This window comes from Poecilia mexicana, unplaced genomic scaffold (genome assembly GCF_051168715.1).
Source record: "Poecilia mexicana isolate PSO_F unplaced genomic scaffold, ASM5116871v1 scaffold_4, whole genome shotgun sequence".
Classification (NCBI taxonomy): Eukaryota; Metazoa; Chordata; class Actinopteri; order Cyprinodontiformes; family Poeciliidae; genus Poecilia; species Poecilia mexicana.
The window spans coordinates 31642254-31659866 of NW_028263373.1; the positions used below are offsets into that span (position 1 = coordinate 31642254).

General features: G+C 41.2%; 2 protein-coding genes across 2 annotated transcripts; one reads left to right on the forward strand and one right to left on the reverse strand.

Annotated features, from left to right (window-relative positions):
- Positions 1-367: 367 nt before the first annotated feature.
- Positions 368-13077, reverse strand: lmnb2 (lamin B2). Its single transcript, XM_014974117.2, has 13 exons — positions 12668-13077; positions 11367-11503; positions 9958-10114; positions 8333-8458; positions 7165-7263; positions 6372-6443; positions 6173-6298; positions 5442-5662; positions 4430-4667; positions 4249-4356; positions 3266-3385; positions 3078-3158; positions 368-2802 (listed from the first exon to the last, which is right to left on the reverse strand). The coding sequence occupies exons 1-13, from the start codon at positions 12884-12886 to the stop codon at positions 2767-2769; spliced, it is 1740 nt and encodes a 579-aa protein (XP_014829603.2). The 5' UTR covers positions 12887-13077; the 3' UTR covers positions 368-2766.
- Positions 13078-13550: 473 nt separating this feature from the next.
- rpl36 (ribosomal protein L36) lies at positions 13551-16996 on the forward strand. Its single transcript, XM_014974118.2, has 4 exons — positions 13551-13588; positions 14233-14327; positions 14443-14577; positions 16877-16996. Exons 2-4 carry the CDS (start codon positions 14235-14237, stop codon positions 16964-16966), a joined length of 318 nt encoding a protein of 105 aa, XP_014829604.1. The 5' UTR covers positions 13551-13588; positions 14233-14234; the 3' UTR covers positions 16967-16996.
- The last annotated feature ends 617 nt before the right edge of the window (positions 16997-17613 follow it).

Below are 17613 nucleotides of genomic sequence, written 5' to 3' on the forward strand. Positions count from 1 at the left end.
CTTTGAGGTTTAATATATTGGATTAACTGGGAGCACTGTACTTAATTAAAAGAATCATTAAAAACAAGACTTGCCTAACTGTGCACAGTAACTTAAAATTAAAATAAATACTTAATTTTCATTAGTGAAAGTTGCTAATTAAAATGTATTTCAGTGAACAGTGTTTTAAAAATGAAAGGGGAACATATGTCATAATCAAACATGTTGAGAATTGTACAGTACTCTCATCACTGATCTAGACTAAAACCTGCCAGTACTTTATGAAACCTTATATTATATATATATATATATATATATATATATATATATATATATATATATATATATATATATATATATATATATATATAAAAAACAATTCCATAAATTAAATGTAAAATCTTTATTGTATGTAAAAAAGTAGGTTACCAGGTCATTATGGATAAAAGAATTGGTGTTTAGTCATGTCATATCTCACATGAAAGGCAAATGTGCCTCTTAAAATTTGAGACTTGAAACTTTCTCCATAAAATCTAATTGTTTAATGTAAAACAGTCAGTTTGAACTTATCAACCAGAGACTGTAGCACGTGCAGCAGCCAGGTGGTGGTGCTCTGCTGATAAGCTGCTGTTCTCAGATCAGGCTAATTTTCATATCTCTGTGGCTACATGTTCAGGTTCTGCTTCAAAATCAACAATCTACAAACATTTCATCACAAAACTCCCAATTCAATTATCATAGTAAATATCAACAATTATTACAAAATCACAAACTTAAAATAAAAAGTAAAAACCAAACTAACATTATAAAGCACAACATTCAAACACAAAAGTCAGTTATACTAAAATACCTCAAGCCAAATCAAACATTTCTCACTTACTACAGTAACCAGTATGGATGATGATCACTTTAATCACTGCATCATAGGAGTTTCCTGTCCAGGGATCTGTGATGGTTGTGGACCAGAGCTGACCGGGTTAAAGCCAGCTGCTGCTTTGGTATCTGACACCAAGCAACTGGGAGAGGAAATGTAGACCAACATGATTCTCTTCTCTAAGAAAAATGGCAGTTTCAAACACAGCTCATCACTGATGCTAAGACCTTTTAATATAAGTGATTTATTCTGAAAGTCAATCAACCTCTGACGTAGCGTAAGGCGGAGAGGACACCAGGAAGACATGTTAGTCAACCCTGGTCAGTGGCAGGAAACAAACAAACAGGCAATAACTTATCATGTGGCCTTCTCCACTAGGTAAACTCTAGTGATTGTGATGTTTTGTAGCTTAGAATAAGACAGTGTCTGGCCAACCAGGGTGGGATGATGATGATGTGTGACAGCCGATGCTAGCTTGGTCTTCCTTAAGACAAACCTAGTGTCAGTAGATGTTTTTGGAGGCTATCCAAAAGCACCCAAAGCCAAGGGTTTGAAGACAAAGGCATTCCTAAATGCTCTTAGTGTCATGGGGCCAACATGGCTGCCTCTTACTGTGAACCCAAAGTTCAGAGAATTTACAGTGGAAATGCACAGTCCCATTGCTCCCAGTTCAACAGCACACTGAGCTGCATGTTAGAAGGCTTACACATGATCATGGTTAGTGACTTAAACTGGCCTGAAGGTCCACAAGCTGCTAAACTGGAGATAAAGGGAAGAGCTGATGTGAGGTAGAGAAGGCAACAGGTCAGACTTTTACTGTCCGGTTGCTATGGAGCTAAAAACCCAACAAATAGCTTCCCCTTCACCAGGCGGCTGATGTTCTTACTGAGATGTATGGCTGAGTAATTTTATTCTGAAAATATGAGTTTTAAAATCTGTACTTGCTTTCATCCCATGTGCTCTTAAGAACTGGGCAAAAAAGCTGATTTTAGAAAAATAATTTTAAAAAATTGTTAAAATAAAAAAAAATTAAAAAAAACATTTGCGTGTTCCTGTACTGACAGCTAGCAAACATTCCTCCTAGTGTTTCACATGCTCCTTTGTAGCCAAATAAACACACACTGGATACATTTCTCTCACTACAAACCAGTCAATGGCAGCAAATACATTCTAGACATTTTCATTTCAAACTAACACGAAGTTTAAATGAGACCAAATCTACACCAGGTGTTTGTCCTTACGCAGAAATCTATATTTGGCAATGGTGGAATTGGTATACATGCTTTAATATCAAGATTCTAAACCTTGAAAAGCATTTCCATACAGAAATGTATGGTGATCATCTAATGAACTGATTTATATTTGGAATAAATGACAGAAAAAGTAATAGAATAAAGATAACAGAGGGATGTAGTGAGGACTGATGGCAGGGGAATGTTAAGCTGACAAATCCCTGCAAACAGCATTATGCATCATTCCGTCTGTCCTCCTAACTTATGCAAGTCTAAAAAGTGTTTATGTCTAAGCACACTGGTAATATAACATAATATTTAAGAGATGAATGGAAGTGTCGTTTTTAAAGGAAAAACGCTGAGCTGAGCTCGTCTTTTAGGTTTCGACCTCCTGTCAGTTGTAGAGAATCAAAAAAGAATCATTAAAAATAATATGTTCACTCATTTAGGTCTAAATCTGATATTAATGAGGGGATGTTCAACTGGAACACTGCTTCTGGATCCACTGGTTTTACTGGTTATTTTCTGGGGAAGAGAAGCTATATGGAGGAGGATTTCTTGGATCAAAAAAAACATCATCAGATGATGAACAACATCTGAGTGTCTTTCAATAAAAAATACATATAAAAAAAGTGAGTAAAGAATTAAGAAGCTCCAAGGCTTTAATATAACCAGAGGACTTCACATGATGGCGCACTCTCTAGATGACACTTTGACCTGTTGAGGAAAATACAAAGATGTCCATTTATTGAAAACAGAACAGAAATATTAAGTCAGAAAAGATGAAAAAGTAGTGAACAAAAAATCTGCAACAAAAAATTAATAATGAAACAGGTCACACTGCAGAGTCAGTGTGACCTGCAGAGCCAGGTCCAGTGTGGACGTTGCACACTGGACCTGGTTGCACACCTGCATGCATCTGCATCAGGTGATGCATGCAGGTTACCAGGCCCTGCATGCATCACGTTTAGGCGAGCATGTTACATAATCACCTTCTGAGCCATTTCCTCTTCAGTCCCATCTTCGTTCTCAACTTCCATCTGAGTCTTGGTGACGTTGCGGCGGGCGACCTCCTGCTCAGTCAACACAACAATGAAACTCCTTGGTTTGTCATCGACACACACAGCCAGTACACTTTAGGTAGTAAATGGAAATCATGAGGTGGGTCGGACATCTTTACCTCGCCATCAACGTTGGTCAGAGAGGTGATGATAACACTTCCTGTTCCCCAGGAAGCTTGGCTCTTCCACAGCAGGTCAGTGGGTGGGCTGTGAGCCACACCAGCATCAGCAGACCATACCTGTGGGCAGAACCACCGTGTCCACTATTATGGTTTACTTGGGTGGGTTGTGTTTAACTTTAAACAGTAAAGCCACTGCTGACTGCAGACAGACATGCTTGGTTAATCACTACGCTTCATATTTAGTGGCTGTTTTAATGGGATTTCAGAGACAGATGGTTAACTCCATGTTTATTTCATATTCAAAACCAAACAAAACCTGTTTCTCCTTCCCATGCTCCTATCATTATGCAGAAATTGCTGAATCCATGTAATATAGCAGAATATTGTATTATGGGTACATAGCCCTGTTGCAACAAATCAATTAATGACATAATACATTAAAACAAACTCAATCATTTCCGTTTGCATGATGGTTTCTACCTTTATACCAAAATCTGGATGATAAAATTCTTCAGTCTTTTGTTTTGGTCTCAACTAGCCAATCTTTTGAAGGACATTTTTGTTTACAGACACATAATTCATTTTATTTGTCTATTCTGTTGTTTTATTAATTTATGTAGGATATTTAGCATGTCTTCCAGTTCCAGTGTGAAATGTTTATCAGGATTTAAAGTTTATTGATCTTTGAGAATGTGTTGTTGCATAATTATGCCATTTATTACTTGAAAATAGTCTCAAAACCATATTATTATTTATTGCAACAACTTCTCAGACAATTTATGGTCCAGCAGAATGCGATATGGTGACAGGCCTGTGGGCACATTTGTTCATGTGGTTTATGAATCTGAGTTTTTCCTTGAACTAGGAGTTGTAAATGGTTAGTTTGGATCTTCTGTGTTTACTAGTAGTTTCCTCAGCCTACAGCAGACAGACAGAGAAACATTTTGTCTTCCTAACTGAGCGTGTTCAGCTCAGCTCACCGTGACGGACTGGCCAGCCTTCAGAACAAACTTTGGGGAAAACTTGTAGACGACCTCCTCTCCATCATCAACCTGCCTCTTCAGCCTCCAGTTGCCCAGAGGCTGGTCCTGCAACACACCAGGCGTCAATGAAGCCCCTAACCACTGACCCCAGTGGATCTACCCTGCGTCAGGAACCCACCTGTTCACTCTGGTTGTTGAGTGTGACGGCGTTTCCATCCATGTCGGTGGGTGATATGGTGATGGCGCCGCTGGCCGTGGCCTCCTCAGACACCAGCAGCTGCTCGTCTCCCTTGGCCAGCTCCGACAGGTCGGCTGCCTCCACCTCGCCTCGCTTCCTCTTGGAGGAACGGGAAGAGGACGAGCCCGATATCCTGGAAACCGTCACTTGGGCCGATGGGGTTGGGGACAGTTTCAGTCTGAACAAAAGCATGTTGGTTTATTATTTAATAATTACAACAGACCAAAAACATTTGACACAAATTAAACCACCTTTCGTCATAAAAGTTGTTAATTTTCAATCCCAATATTTCCTTCTGCTGACTCTGATGACCAGCAGAGAATATGTGGTTGGCTCTGCAGCTTTCAGACCCATCATGCACCAGGAGCCCCCAGGAACATCAGTGAGCTTCAGAAGAAGCATCTGAGCAGAACTCCCACAGGACCACCAAAACCCAGATACTGGTCAGAGGTCACATGGAGAATGTCTTAGTCTCTTCCAGTGAGCACTTGAGTTCAGTATTCAAGTGCTCACTGAATACTGTGCTCAATTCACTGAATTGTGAAATCCACAAACACTCCATGAGAACTGCTCAGACAGAGCTGGGTGGGGCTGGGCCTGTCGCAATAAATCAATTAATCGCAGGATAAATTAAAACAAGCTCAATAATTTAAATACAGCTAAAAATCCCTAAGTTGGCAACACTGGAGTGACTGTAGTTAACTGAGCATGTGCAGCCATGAACAGTAACGAGGGCCGGGGGGGAGAAATTGAACTGGCTGAACTGCCAGACCTTTGCAGAGGAAGATCAGATGGGTTTCTGGTGAGCCAAACAGGAAGTGAGCTCATCCAGCATGAAGCAGTGGTGAGCTGCTGCAGCCTCCACTCCCTTTAGGCCAAATATTCAGATATAAGCCATTTCTTTCTCCCTGGTGGAATAATCTTTTCCTGCAGATGTTGTGTGTTCCAATACCTGTGCTCTTCTCCCTCCAACAGCTTCCTGTATGCGTTGATCTCCATGTCCAGAGCCAGCTTGACGTCCAGCAGCTCCTGGTATTCGCTAAGCTGGGCGTTCATCCTCTCTCTCAGCTCGGTCATCTCCTGCTCCTTGGCCTCCACGGCGCGCCGGTGCTTGTCGCGTTCTGCAGACAGGATGTCCTCCAGCTCTCTGATGCGGTCCTCTGAGGCCGACACCTGCAAGCACAGCCGGCTCCTCAACACCGCAGTCTGGGAGGAGAACCCATCACTGGCCTGTTGCAATGTGTGCGCGTTTGTTTCTAATACTTTATGGGGACCATTTTCCTGACACATACTATGTTTTGGGGACCCACTCCAATTTGTGGGGACCGAAGCCTGATCCCCACAAGGTGAAACCCTTGTGGGGATCAGGCCCACAAGGGTCTGATCCCCACAAGGGTATCAGGGTCAAGGGTCAATCTATCCCTTGGCCTTTTTGGGTCTAGGGTTAGGTTTAGGACTAAGGTGTGAATTGAATTTTGGTTAGGGTTAGGTATGTAACGTTTAGGGCTAGGATAAGGATAAGGGTAAGGTGTAGGCAGTAGAAATGAATGGAAGTCGATGGAAAATCAGGATTAGGGGACGATTTTCCTGACACATACTACGTTGTGGGGTCCCACTGCTCCTTGTGGAAACCAAAGCCTGGTCCCCACAAGGGGAAACGCTGTGTGTGGAGGTGAAGCATACCTGTTTCTGCAGTGCGGCCAGCTGGTAGCCCAGGCTCTCCATTCGGGTTCGGGATTCCTGCAGCTCCTCGCGGGCCGCGCCCATGGCCTTGTCGTTGATCTCTGACGACATCTTGGCATTATCCAGCTGGAAGCAGACCAACACCAACACTGTGGCTCAGGACTCCACTGAGCAGGCTGAACCCTGACTGCTACGTTACCTTTGCCTTAAAGGTTTGCTCCAGTTCCTCCTTATAGAGAGAAATCTGCTCGTCATGCTGCTTCCTCAGGTCCTAGACAAATCACACAAACACACTGCCTTGAGGTTCTGCACATGTTAACACATTTCACTCCCAAACTCCTCGTCCTACACTGTTGTATTAGTTGGGAGTCAGCTCAGCGTTCTGTTCCAACAGTCTGCTCAGACCTGCAGCTAATCGCAACGTTTCAACATTTAACCAGCAGCTCAATTTGAGAGTCATTATGGAGTAAAAGAGGTCCAGCATTAATGGGGAAATTAAGCAGTGGTATAAACAACCAATCACTGAGTCCATGGAGCACATCATCCAGAGCTGCTGCTGCTCACTGTTTGAACACAGGATTGCTGCAAAGCTGTTTTTCTTTGTCAAAAATGTCACCATCACCACCTTATGAGCTCCATGTTCAAACCTCTAGAAGGGGTTAACACTAGTGGTCGCTTATAAGGTCGCTTTCATGGCAACTGAAAAATGTCTAAGGAAGGAAACGTCTGCCACACAGTTCCCTTCCAAGAGCTTCTGCTGCTATCCTCAGACACAGCCGTCCTAAGTTCTGACTGTTTACAATAGAATAGAATATACCTTACTGATAAAGTATATCAATAAAGTCTATTCTTTATTGATATAAAATTGTTTAATGAGAATGAGAAAATCTGCAGCAGTCATGGGAGAAGATTTATGTGACAGAACATGGAAACAGTTCTAAAATGTTGTTCACTACAGTTCTTCCCTAAATGTCTCTGTTCCAAGTGCTTACCTGCAGAGCCTGTGCCAGTTTGAACTCGTAGTCCTGCCTGACTCCAGAGTCCACCTCCACGATTCTCTGCTCCTGGCGGTGGCGGCTCTCACGCATCTCCTGGAAGGGACACACACTTTCAGACGCCTGATTCTGGGGAATTCGTTTCATTTTACAGTATGACTGCAATGTTGGAGCATGAATCCATAGTCATCATGTTGTCAAGAGCGGTGGGTCTGCTGTAAGCAGGTTCCATCCACTTCTATAGTTCGCTTCTTATTTTTACACTGATTTTTTGACTAGATAAATTAACTATTATAAAATCTGGAACCCTTTAAACTGAATTTTTATATGATCTCCCTGCATGTTTACACCAGGAAATGTTGCTCATGCGTACAATGCTCAAGGGCAAAAAGACTTTTATTTGCCATCTATAGCCGCGCTGCTGAGGTCAACAGAACAATTCTGTTGACCAAATGAAACCTGGAGATGCAGGTATTATTAATTTAGTGCACTGCGTCAAAGCAAAGGGAAAAATAACGCAGAAAATCCTTTAAAAATAACTCAAACCCACTTTTTTCCCCTCATTCTGGGTGTTGGATACTTTATACACAGAGGCTTGATGTTTATTTTGGAAGATTAGTTACCGCTGCTATTAGATAATCTAACACAGCTGTGGTAATGGCATAATAATGGACAAACACATTCTCAAAGATCAATCAATTTTAGATTCTGGAACTGGAAGATGCGTTTAATGTCCAAAATAAATAAACAAAGTAACAAATAAAATGAATTATGAAGTCTTTTTAAAATTGCCCTTAAAAAACAAAACAAAATCAGCTAGTTGAGACCAAAGTACCAGACTGAAGACTTTTGTAATCCAGTTTTTAGTAGAAAGAGAAAAAAAGAGAAAACAATAAATTATGCAAATGGAAATTATTAAGCTCGTTTCAATTCATCATGCATTTAATTGATTTATTGTTTATTGTGACAGGCCTAACCAAATGACGGTTCTTATCTAGATCCTGCTAGATGTTTTAAACAAGTCTTCATCTCTGGATTCTGTCAATGATGCAGAAAATCTAGTTCATTCTGTTTTCTGTACCTAAACTCTTTGTTGCTTTCATTTGTTGAAAACAAACATGGTTTATATAAGGTGAAAACATGCACTAGTACTGTTCACACTTACCTCTTCAAACATGTTTTTTCTGAACTCCAGCTCCTCACTGAGCGACTGACAGCGATTCTCCAGGTCCACACGCATCAGGGTCTCTGCCTCCAGCTGCCGCTTGGCCACAGCATGGCTGTCTTCAGCCTGCACGACACAACATTCAGCAATTTTATAGATGAAAAGTACAAAAAAAAAAAAAACTGTTGTCCAACAGTACAGTGCTTGAGACAAGAGGAGTGTTGGTGATTCATTAAGTTCTAGTGAGAACGGATGGGGGTTGGTCTGGTAGGAAAAACAGAAGAAAGATTTAGTTCTAGCTAGCTTACACTAGATGACTGATGTTCTATGACTGACGTAGTGTGGACTGGGTAACCATGGTAATACACAGGATGAAGTTCTTACTTCCTCTTAGTATTTTTGACTCTTTGCTGGATGAATTTCTTTTCAATTCATCAGATATTTTCTGACCTCATTCATGCAGTTTGACTGGCTGGTAGTTTACCATTTTAAAAGGGAATTAGCCTAAATCAGACTTTTATACAGATAAACTATGGCAACTGGACCTTAAGGGTTCTATCTTTTGTTTCTGTGATTTTTTTTTATAAATTTGTTTCCTTCTTAAATCCATCCATCCCTCCATTTTCCGTACACCCTTGTCCCTTAGTGGGGTCTGGAGTGGTGCTGGTGTCCATCTCCAGCTAATGTTTCAGGCGAGAGGCGGGGTACACCCTGGACAGGTTGCCAGTCTGTCACAGGGCAACACAGAGACAGACAGGACAAACAACCATACACACACACACACACACACACACACAAGGAGAATTTGGAGAGGCCAATTAACTTGACAGTCATGTTTTTGGACTGTGGGAGGAGCCAGAGAATCTGGAAAGAACCCACCATGGGAGAAAGGGAGAACATGCAAACTCCATGCAGAAAGACCCCGGGCTGGGAATCGAACCCACGACCTTCTTGCTGCAAGGCAACAGCTCTACCAACTGCACCATTGTCCTTCTTAATTATTTAGTCTAAAACCATCTCAATGCTGCTCCCTTTGGGTTGAATGTTGGCTACCAGCATTGACTTTTCCTGTTGGTTACAAATGGTCTCAGCCCTGGTTCAGGCAGATAAAACCAACTCACTCAGACACAGACCCCTTGGTGATCAATCTGGAGATGGAACTGCAAACATTTATCAGTTTTTCAACTTTATACACGAAATTCATTTTCAATGCGACCCCAATAACACAGAAAACACTCAGTAGACTTGTCTTTTTTTTCTTTTTTCAAAAATATATATTGTACTCAGAATGAAGGGAGATTGTAATTAAAAAAAAAAAGTTATTTAAAATCAGAATTACTGAACATTAAAGTTCTGGCTCAAGCATTTGTCAATGTGGTCATGATGAAATCTCACAGAACAAAGTAGATGACATGAGCTCTTAGATCCTCTGAGCAAGTTGATGACTGAAGTCCAGGAATGTTCCACTGAAACGAGGAGAGCGGCCATTCCAAGGAGGCTAGAGAGAGTGAGCATCTAGCAGACCAGACCCCACCTGAAGGCTTTGGGCCCCCGCTGTCAATCAGCTCACCACTCTCTAGTTTTACTCCATAGCTTTTATTAGCAGAGACCCATACAGTACCTACCTTCACCAGCTGATTCTTTACGTCAGCAAGTTCTGAAATGAGTGCAGCGTTCTGACTTAAAGCTGTGGCAAGAGTTGCTTCACTCTTATTCAGCTGCCCTTCCAGCCCGTTGGCCCTGGACAGCGCCGCAGTGAGATCGTTGTCTTTCTTTTTGGAACTGAGAGCAAAAAAAAAAAAGGAGTCAAAGAACTTCCCCTGCTCACACAGACCTTCACCCAGAATGCTCAAATGTTCACAATCATCAACTCAAACAGAGCTGCACAAAGTGTCACCATGCATGTATCAGGCTCTGAGTTCATGAAATATAGAGCATAGTTTATATGTTCATACATACATCAGCTGAAGCCCTAGTTTATGTATAAAGTCAGCACATTAGTGTTTAGTTAATCATTGCCTAATTTAGTAATTAGTTAATTGCTAATTGGAGTATACAGACTCAAAAGATGATAATTTGCTGAAACAACCCAGTCAGAGCAGTTAGTCAGCCAAAACTATAAATTTTTTAAAACATTTTTAGTTAGAATAAAAACATCTTTGTCTGTTAATATGTTAGACCCAGAACTCCTCAATGAGCAATTTTAGCTTTACCTGGTTCCAATCTTGTAAAAAACATGAATGAATAAATATAATCTCTCACTAGGTAATTTTTCCTGTCCAGTTGAGTTAATCCAAAAAAATAATCCCCATGTCAGCTCTACACTGTATTATGTCCAGCAGAAAGAGCTGAGTTTTTCCACATGTTGATGTTAGAAGGAATGTTGTTATTGGATTTTAGGAAATAAATTGTTTCTCGTCTCATTAAAAAGAGAAATTGAATTATTTGTTTATTTGCATTTGCAAGTATTTTTAGCAAAATAAAGTAGTTAAATAAAAAAAAACAATCTACCGAATGTGCAGCCAATTATTTATCTGACTAATTGACTCATCAAAATAAACTATTATTACAATAATGAATAGCTGTAGCTCTAATATAAACAAATTAATTACATTTTTTCATTCTGTAAACCACAGGCATCAAAATTACGAGAAATAAAGGCTTGAAATATTGCACCGTGATGAATTTTCACTTCTAATATGAGTGACAGCAAATATTAAACTTTTTCAGCATATTCTTATTTTTGGAGCTGTATGTGTTTTTGGTGCTGCTCACTGTTTAATACAGAAGAATATGTTTATAGGGCAACTGGATCTCTCAAACAGCAGATGGAACTTTTCCAGTTCTACCAGGTTGTTGGGACAAATAAGAGTTGCTAGATAAACTGCATGGACTCTGTGTTTGGAATATACCAGAGCAGAAAGAGATCAACACTGTTCAGGTAAGTCTTTATCACAAGCCATACAATCATCACATTATTCCCCAGTGTTACTGCGCGTCTTCCCTTAGGAAGCTGCAGCAGGTCTTCACTTGCCTCCGAGTGGCTTCATCCAGGTCAGCCTGGACCTTCCCCAGGTCGATCTGAAGCCTGGCTCTGTCTTTAGCCGTTTCATCCAGAACCCGCCGAGCATCAGCCAGCTCTGCCTCATACAGAGCCTTCAAGCCTGTTACCTAAAAAACAGAAAACAGCAGCAGTGAAGCCTGTCAGGCAAATCTACCAGGAATGGAACGTAGGAGATAAGGTAAAATGGGAGTTATGTTTAATCAATAACTCCCAATAACACGTTCATGTCTTTGTAGAGGAATTCTAAACATGAAGTGAAACATTATTTGAAATTCTCCGACTGACCAAACTACAGGCCAGTGTTCTGTGGTGAATGCTGTAGTCAGCTGACCATGAGTCCATCCATCCTCTCAGGAAACTCTTCATCCTCTCTGGAGGACACCAGCAGGTATCTCCCTTTAGCTCAGGCACTTCTACAGGCAGCCTGGCAAGGAGCTGCCTGTGAGGTTTAAAATGCTATTAATGCTACTTTGGCCTTGAGTGTTAAAATACTGGGCCGTACAATGTCCCAGAACCCGAACTTTTCGGGTTCTGGGACAACTTACAAGTTGTCCCAGAACCCGAACTTTTCGGGTTCTGGGACAACTTACAAGTTGTCCCAGAACCCGAACTTTTCGGGTTCTGGGACAACTTACAAGTTGTCCCAGACAACTTGTAAGTTGGACAACTTACAAGTTGTCCATTGTAAGTGGACAACTTACAATGTCCACAATGTAAGTTGTGGACATTAATAGTCCACAACTATTAATGTGGACACATTAATAGTTGTGCTATTAATGTGTCCACCATTAATAGCACAACTATGCAACCTGTTCATCAAGAACCAGTCTGCTGATCATTATAAGAGATATGTTTGCAAATAGCAAACCAATGTATCCATGGTAACTGAAAGTAAACAATAAACACCTCCTCAATCTAGTTTAGTTTTTTACAGCATTACTTGTTACTAGATTTGTTGAAGTTTGTTAAATCCTTGTCAGAGTGCGGCAGGCTGGCTCTCATTGATAAAACACCAAGCTCACTCGGTACCCGTCTCCTGGTGATCACTAAGGCTGAAAACAGGAGCAGCAACAGGGCAAAATGACCAAAAGTTCTGTTTGAGGACCAGTTGGATTTCCTGATCAATAGCACCACAAAGATCCAGCCCATCCTGCATCCGGCCAACGCTCCCCTCTAACCGACAGTTACACAGTTAACAGCGCCTCTTTGCTTCTCATTCAGCTGTTGTGTCAAAGCAAAGCCGCGGGCAGCGGGAGCTTCTTAACACCCACCTCTCTGGTAGTAACCTCCTCCTTCTCAGACACCTTGACCATCAATCGGTCGTTCTCCAGCTCCAGCGACCGGACACGGTCGATGTAAACGGCCAACCGGTCGTTGAGATGCTGCAGGTCTTGTTTCTCCTGTAGGCGGGATATCCTGGTGGGGGACAGAGGCGTAGAGGCCGCTGGCCGACCAGTTTCTCGGCTTGGAGTAACGCGAACAGTCGCCATGACGATCAATCCTGAGTTTGCTTCACTACGAAGTTAAAAAACAGAAAACCGAGCGTTGTGTGCTGGTTTCAGTTGGAATCAGAGCAACGGTTTTTTTCCGATGAACCAAAGAAAAGCAATCAATGAGTTGCAGCAGCGTGAAACAGGCAAGCCTCGTTCCACACGGTGATGTGATTCCAAGATGGCTGACACCCCGCCAAAAGCTGAGGGTGTTTCCGGTTTTACAAGGTATGATGGGAGAAAAATGAGGCGCCAAAGCTATTTATATAAAAATATATCATTTTTCTGTTTATTGAATTATGTGTTCACTGCAGGTGGAATCCCTGTTTCTCTCAGAATCTCAATATGTAATAGATTTAAAGAGCTGTAATATAATATACAACATAATATTTATATTTCCACATATATAGCAAGTATAAAACAGAAGCTTCCCCAACTCTTCTAAATGTGAGATTTAAATTACAACATTGCTTTATTGTCTGTGGGAATATATGTAGTTTTGTTCCTCCATAGAAATAACACGTTCTTCTAATTGTTGGTATAGAAAAACATATTTTTACAGTTTTTGAAACTCGCCGAAATCCTATAGTACTTCCAAGCCACCGGGGGCGCTAATATTAGTGCTTCCCTACGGGAGCCCGCTTATGCCCCGCCTTTTCCCATCAACGGTCCTTCCGGTTTGAGCGCCATTCTAGACAGCAGGTAAGTTACTGTAATGCCCGAGTAGTGGCTAGAATCTTATTCAAATCTTTGCCATCCTTCCCTTTTTCGTTTATCCGTTTTTTTCCAACACAACCATGAACTCTCTTATTTATTTCTGAGTAATATTGCACCGTAATATTTCAGGAAGCGTTAGCTTTTTAACTTAGCACCATATTCGGTAGGGCTTGGCTAGCATACCGGGACAGCAAGTCTCCTCTCAGAGTGATTTGAGGTTCAAATTAAACTCAGATGAACAAGGGTCGAGCAAAGAGGCTAATCGGAAAACATGGCTCTTTGATGTTCTGGAAACCAGTTGAATTAACTCAGTGTCGACGCGTGTTAGGAACTTTGACTTTGGGCACGGCGTGAGATAATGAACACAGGCCCAGTGGCGTGTTTCTACTGCTACCTGAAGTTCATTACGGATGCTGAGGTGATAAGAGGCAGTAAATGAAGTAGAGAATGTCACAAATCTAACTTCTAAAATGGAGATATTGTGATTCAAGCAATTTTATTACTTGGTGCATCAAAACTGTGACTCGGTTATTTTTTTGCTGCTCGGCTGTATTTGGCTCATGTTTAGCGCTGTGCTAGCCCTCATTGTTAAGTGTTTTATTCTGATGTTTCCATGTGGTCTTATGCAGACATGGCTATTCGTTATCCCATGGCTGTTGGCCTCAACAAAGGTCATCCAGTAACCAAAAATGTTACTGCTCCAAAACACAGCCGCAGACGCGGGGTAAGTATCAGCTTCTCTGCATACAGAGCAGGCCATGTTGAATTTTTAAAAACTACTTTTCCACAAATGTGCTCTTGATTTAGTTTGAATTTGACAGTTGTGTGTTACTTTGCAGCGTTTGACCAAACACAGCAAGTTTATTCGGGACACGATCCGTGAAGTGTGTGGCTTTGCTCCGTATGAGAGGCGAGCAATGGAGCTGCTGAAGGTGTCCAAGGACAAGAGAGCTCTGAAGTTCATCAAGAAGAGGGTGAGAAGGGCCATCACTGGCTGCTTCAGACATGACAGCAGTATTTTTGTCTTTGTTTTTTTTTTTCATTATTGTCACCTGTATTCCTAAAAGACACTTGGTCAATATCACAAATTTTCCAATTCAGAATTTTATGTGCTGTCCATTTAAATAACAGTAAGGGCACTCTTGATTTCCTGCCAATAGTGTTTAGACAATTTTTGTCATTTTGTTATCAGTGTTGTTTATCTTAATTTTGGTTTGAAATTCAGCCAACAATGTAGATTCACTACTGTGGCATCACTGGATCTTAAGGTCATGTCTGACATTATATAAAGAGCAGTTTATTTTTGCACATCTGCTCAGGTACAGTCCCAGCTGTTGTAGCAGTCTACTCTTCTCTGATAAGCCAGGTGTGTATTTATTGGACCACCTGTAAGCGTTATCGAAGAAATTGATTTTCACTGGAGTCTGACTTCAGTGAGAATGGAGTCATACTTTACTTCATTTACTGAGATATAATGAAGCTTTAACATATAACTATTACTTAGTAATAGTTATATGTTTAGAAGTTACCATGGTGATCTAACTACCTTTTTTCCGCACTATAAGGCACACCTAAAAACCTTAAATTTCCTCAAAAGCCGACAGTGGGCCTTATAATCCGGTGGCCTTATTTAAGGACCAATATTGAGCCACAACAGGTCTAGCAACTACGGTAAGCAGCCGCCGACTTCATTTTCCCCTGTAGAAGAAGAAGCGCGTGGTGCATGCTGGGATAGTTGTCAGAACACTGGTTTGTTAATAAAGTTTGACTGACCTATCTACCTACTGACCGTCTAGAATCAGGTCGTCTGCAGGTCATTTAGCACCACGTTCTCCACGAACATGCTGTGCGCGAACGGAGAAGGGTGACCATCGTCCGGCCATGCCCCAGCCCAGTCGCAGAAGGCTCTCCTCGAGGACCGGAGTCGGACATTCCGTTTAGTGCAGTGCCATCTAGTGGATAAATAATGTAACTCCAGCCTCTATTGTAGCGTCTATTCTATGCGCCTTATAATGCGGTGCGCCCTAAGTTTTAAAATGGGCCATTCATTGAAGGTGTGCCTTATAGTGCGGAAAATATGGTAGTCTAGGCTAACTCATAGTGCTATTATAAAGGGTTGACAGGTCTCTGTCATAAGAGACAAACTCTTTGTTTTGCGAAAAGATGTACATCTTTGAAAAATCGATTGTCTATCTCTATCACTGCTGGTAATGCATAAAACTGTAGTAACTGGGGGGAGTGCATTTTCATTACCTTTCTGTTCATAAACTATTTCAAATATGCATGAAGAAAATTTGATTAGAGAAATGAAACTGTTTACATTTTGTTTTCAAGCAGTTTTGCCTGCCTTACAGCCTTCAGTTTCCTGGTCGTAGTGTGTGTGTGTGTGTTTTAGTTGTGATGGTGATCAGTGAAGCAGAAAACAGTCCTTTCTTTCCTACACATCATTCACTTCTTGCAGAGTGTACAGTGTCTGGGGTAGAACCAAGCTGCACATTAACCGGCTTTAGTGCAACTTACCAGTGGAAACGCAGCATTTCTGTAGAATTTGAAGGAAAGATGTTAATACAATTTGGAATAAAGCTTTAGCATAACAAAATGTGGAAAAAGTGAAGTGCTGTGAATACTTTGGAGATGCAGTGTAGCATCTTCAGGAGGCCTTTAGCTTTTTCTCTGAGCTTTATTGGTATTGTTGACCCCAGAATCTCCATCACTGAGACGCATAACCCATCTGACCTGAGCAGTGTGCTGGCTGCTGCTTTTACTGCTTATTTTATTCTGTCATTGTTTTTATTTCACCATTTTGCCTATTTTATTTGGTCACTCTTCAGTGTGCAATAATACTGTGCAAATAAAGATTGATTGATACTTCACATGCAGATGAACACGACACCTCAGATATCTTGAAAGGAAGCCCAATAAGGTAGCAGCCTTGCAGAGAACCATAAGTGGTTAATTTTCAACAGATATGAACCTGTGTGTCTGGGGTGTGCTGCCTGTTAAGATGCATCCCAACTTATTCCTCCAGTTAACTGAGATGTGAATGAACCTATCAAAGCCATTATAAAATGTGGCCTTTCAGAAAATGACAAGAATTGTAATCATCTCTTTGGCCATAGAATCATTTTCTAAAACAATTACTTGTTTAGACTTTGATCAGAAATCAGAAATGTCTTGATCCTGACTTAAAACAAAGAAATTGTAATTAAGAATGTTGTTTTTCATATAGTAAATATAATGTACAAAAATACAAAAACATCTCTTGATTTTCAGATTGGCACACACATCCGGGCCAAGAGGAAGAGAGAAGAGTTGAGCAACGTCCTGGCAGCCATGAGGAAGGCTGCTGCCAAGAAAGAGTAACTCGCCTAATAAAAGCTTGTTCAGTACAAACTCCTGGTTCTGTTTTTTGTCTTTTAATGGTGAAGGGATCTGTGATCTGGATCAAACCACTGTGTAAAGGTTGTGCTGTCCAGGTGATGAGCTTTAATGCTCTCAGTCAAGGAATTCAGAAGGTTTCTAAGAAATGTTTTAGCTGTCAAGTATTTTGGTGCAACATTGTCTTAATCTTCCATCTTCATGAAGTTTGAGGGCAGCAGTCTCCCAGACTGCTCAAACAGGTTAGCAAAGAAAAATGTTGCATCCAGAGCTGGTGGAGCTGCACCTAATGATTTAAACCAGCAGTGCTCAGTCGGTTCTGGAACTATCAGGCCCGGTTAGCATGGTGAGGAAATCCGGCCATTTGATTCAGGTGGGTTGGAGCTGAGATGATAATTATTGATCATGTTAATTGAAGCCCGACGGTCTTGTTGTGGTGTCAAACTTTTTTCTTTTTTTAATGGAATTGGATTCAGTCAATATGACAAAGGTGTATGGAGCAAAAACGGTGACTCCGTCTCTTTTCAACTGACATTGAAAAGAGATTTGGCATCTTAAAATATTGTCTTCATGTATGCTCCACCCTTGATCAATGACTGGTTTCCAGGGTCACTGCAGTGTTGTTTCAGTTC

Coding starts and splice junctions, on each gene's coding strand:
- lmnb2 (XM_014974117.2), bottom strand. CDS start 12,886: ATGGCGACTGTTCGCGTTACTCCAAGCCGAGAAACTGGTCGGCCAGCG. Junction 4,357..4,429: donor TCAACAACCAGAGTGAACAG/GTGGGTTCCTGA, acceptor GGTGTGTTGCAG/GACCAGCCTCTGGGCAACTG. Junction 3,159..3,265: donor TGACCAACGTTGATGGCGAG/GTAAAGATGTCC, acceptor TTGACTGAGCAG/GAGGTCGCCCGCCGCAACGT.
- rpl36 (XM_014974118.2), top strand. CDS start 14,235: ATGGCTATTCGTTATCCCATGGCTGTTGGCCTCAACAAAGGTCATCCA. Junction 14,328..14,442: donor AACACAGCCGCAGACGCGGG/GTAAGTATCAGC, acceptor GTTACTTTGCAG/CGTTTGACCAAACACAGCAA. Junction 14,578..16,876: donor TGAAGTTCATCAAGAAGAGG/GTGAGAAGGGCC, acceptor CTTGATTTTCAG/ATTGGCACACACATCCGGGC.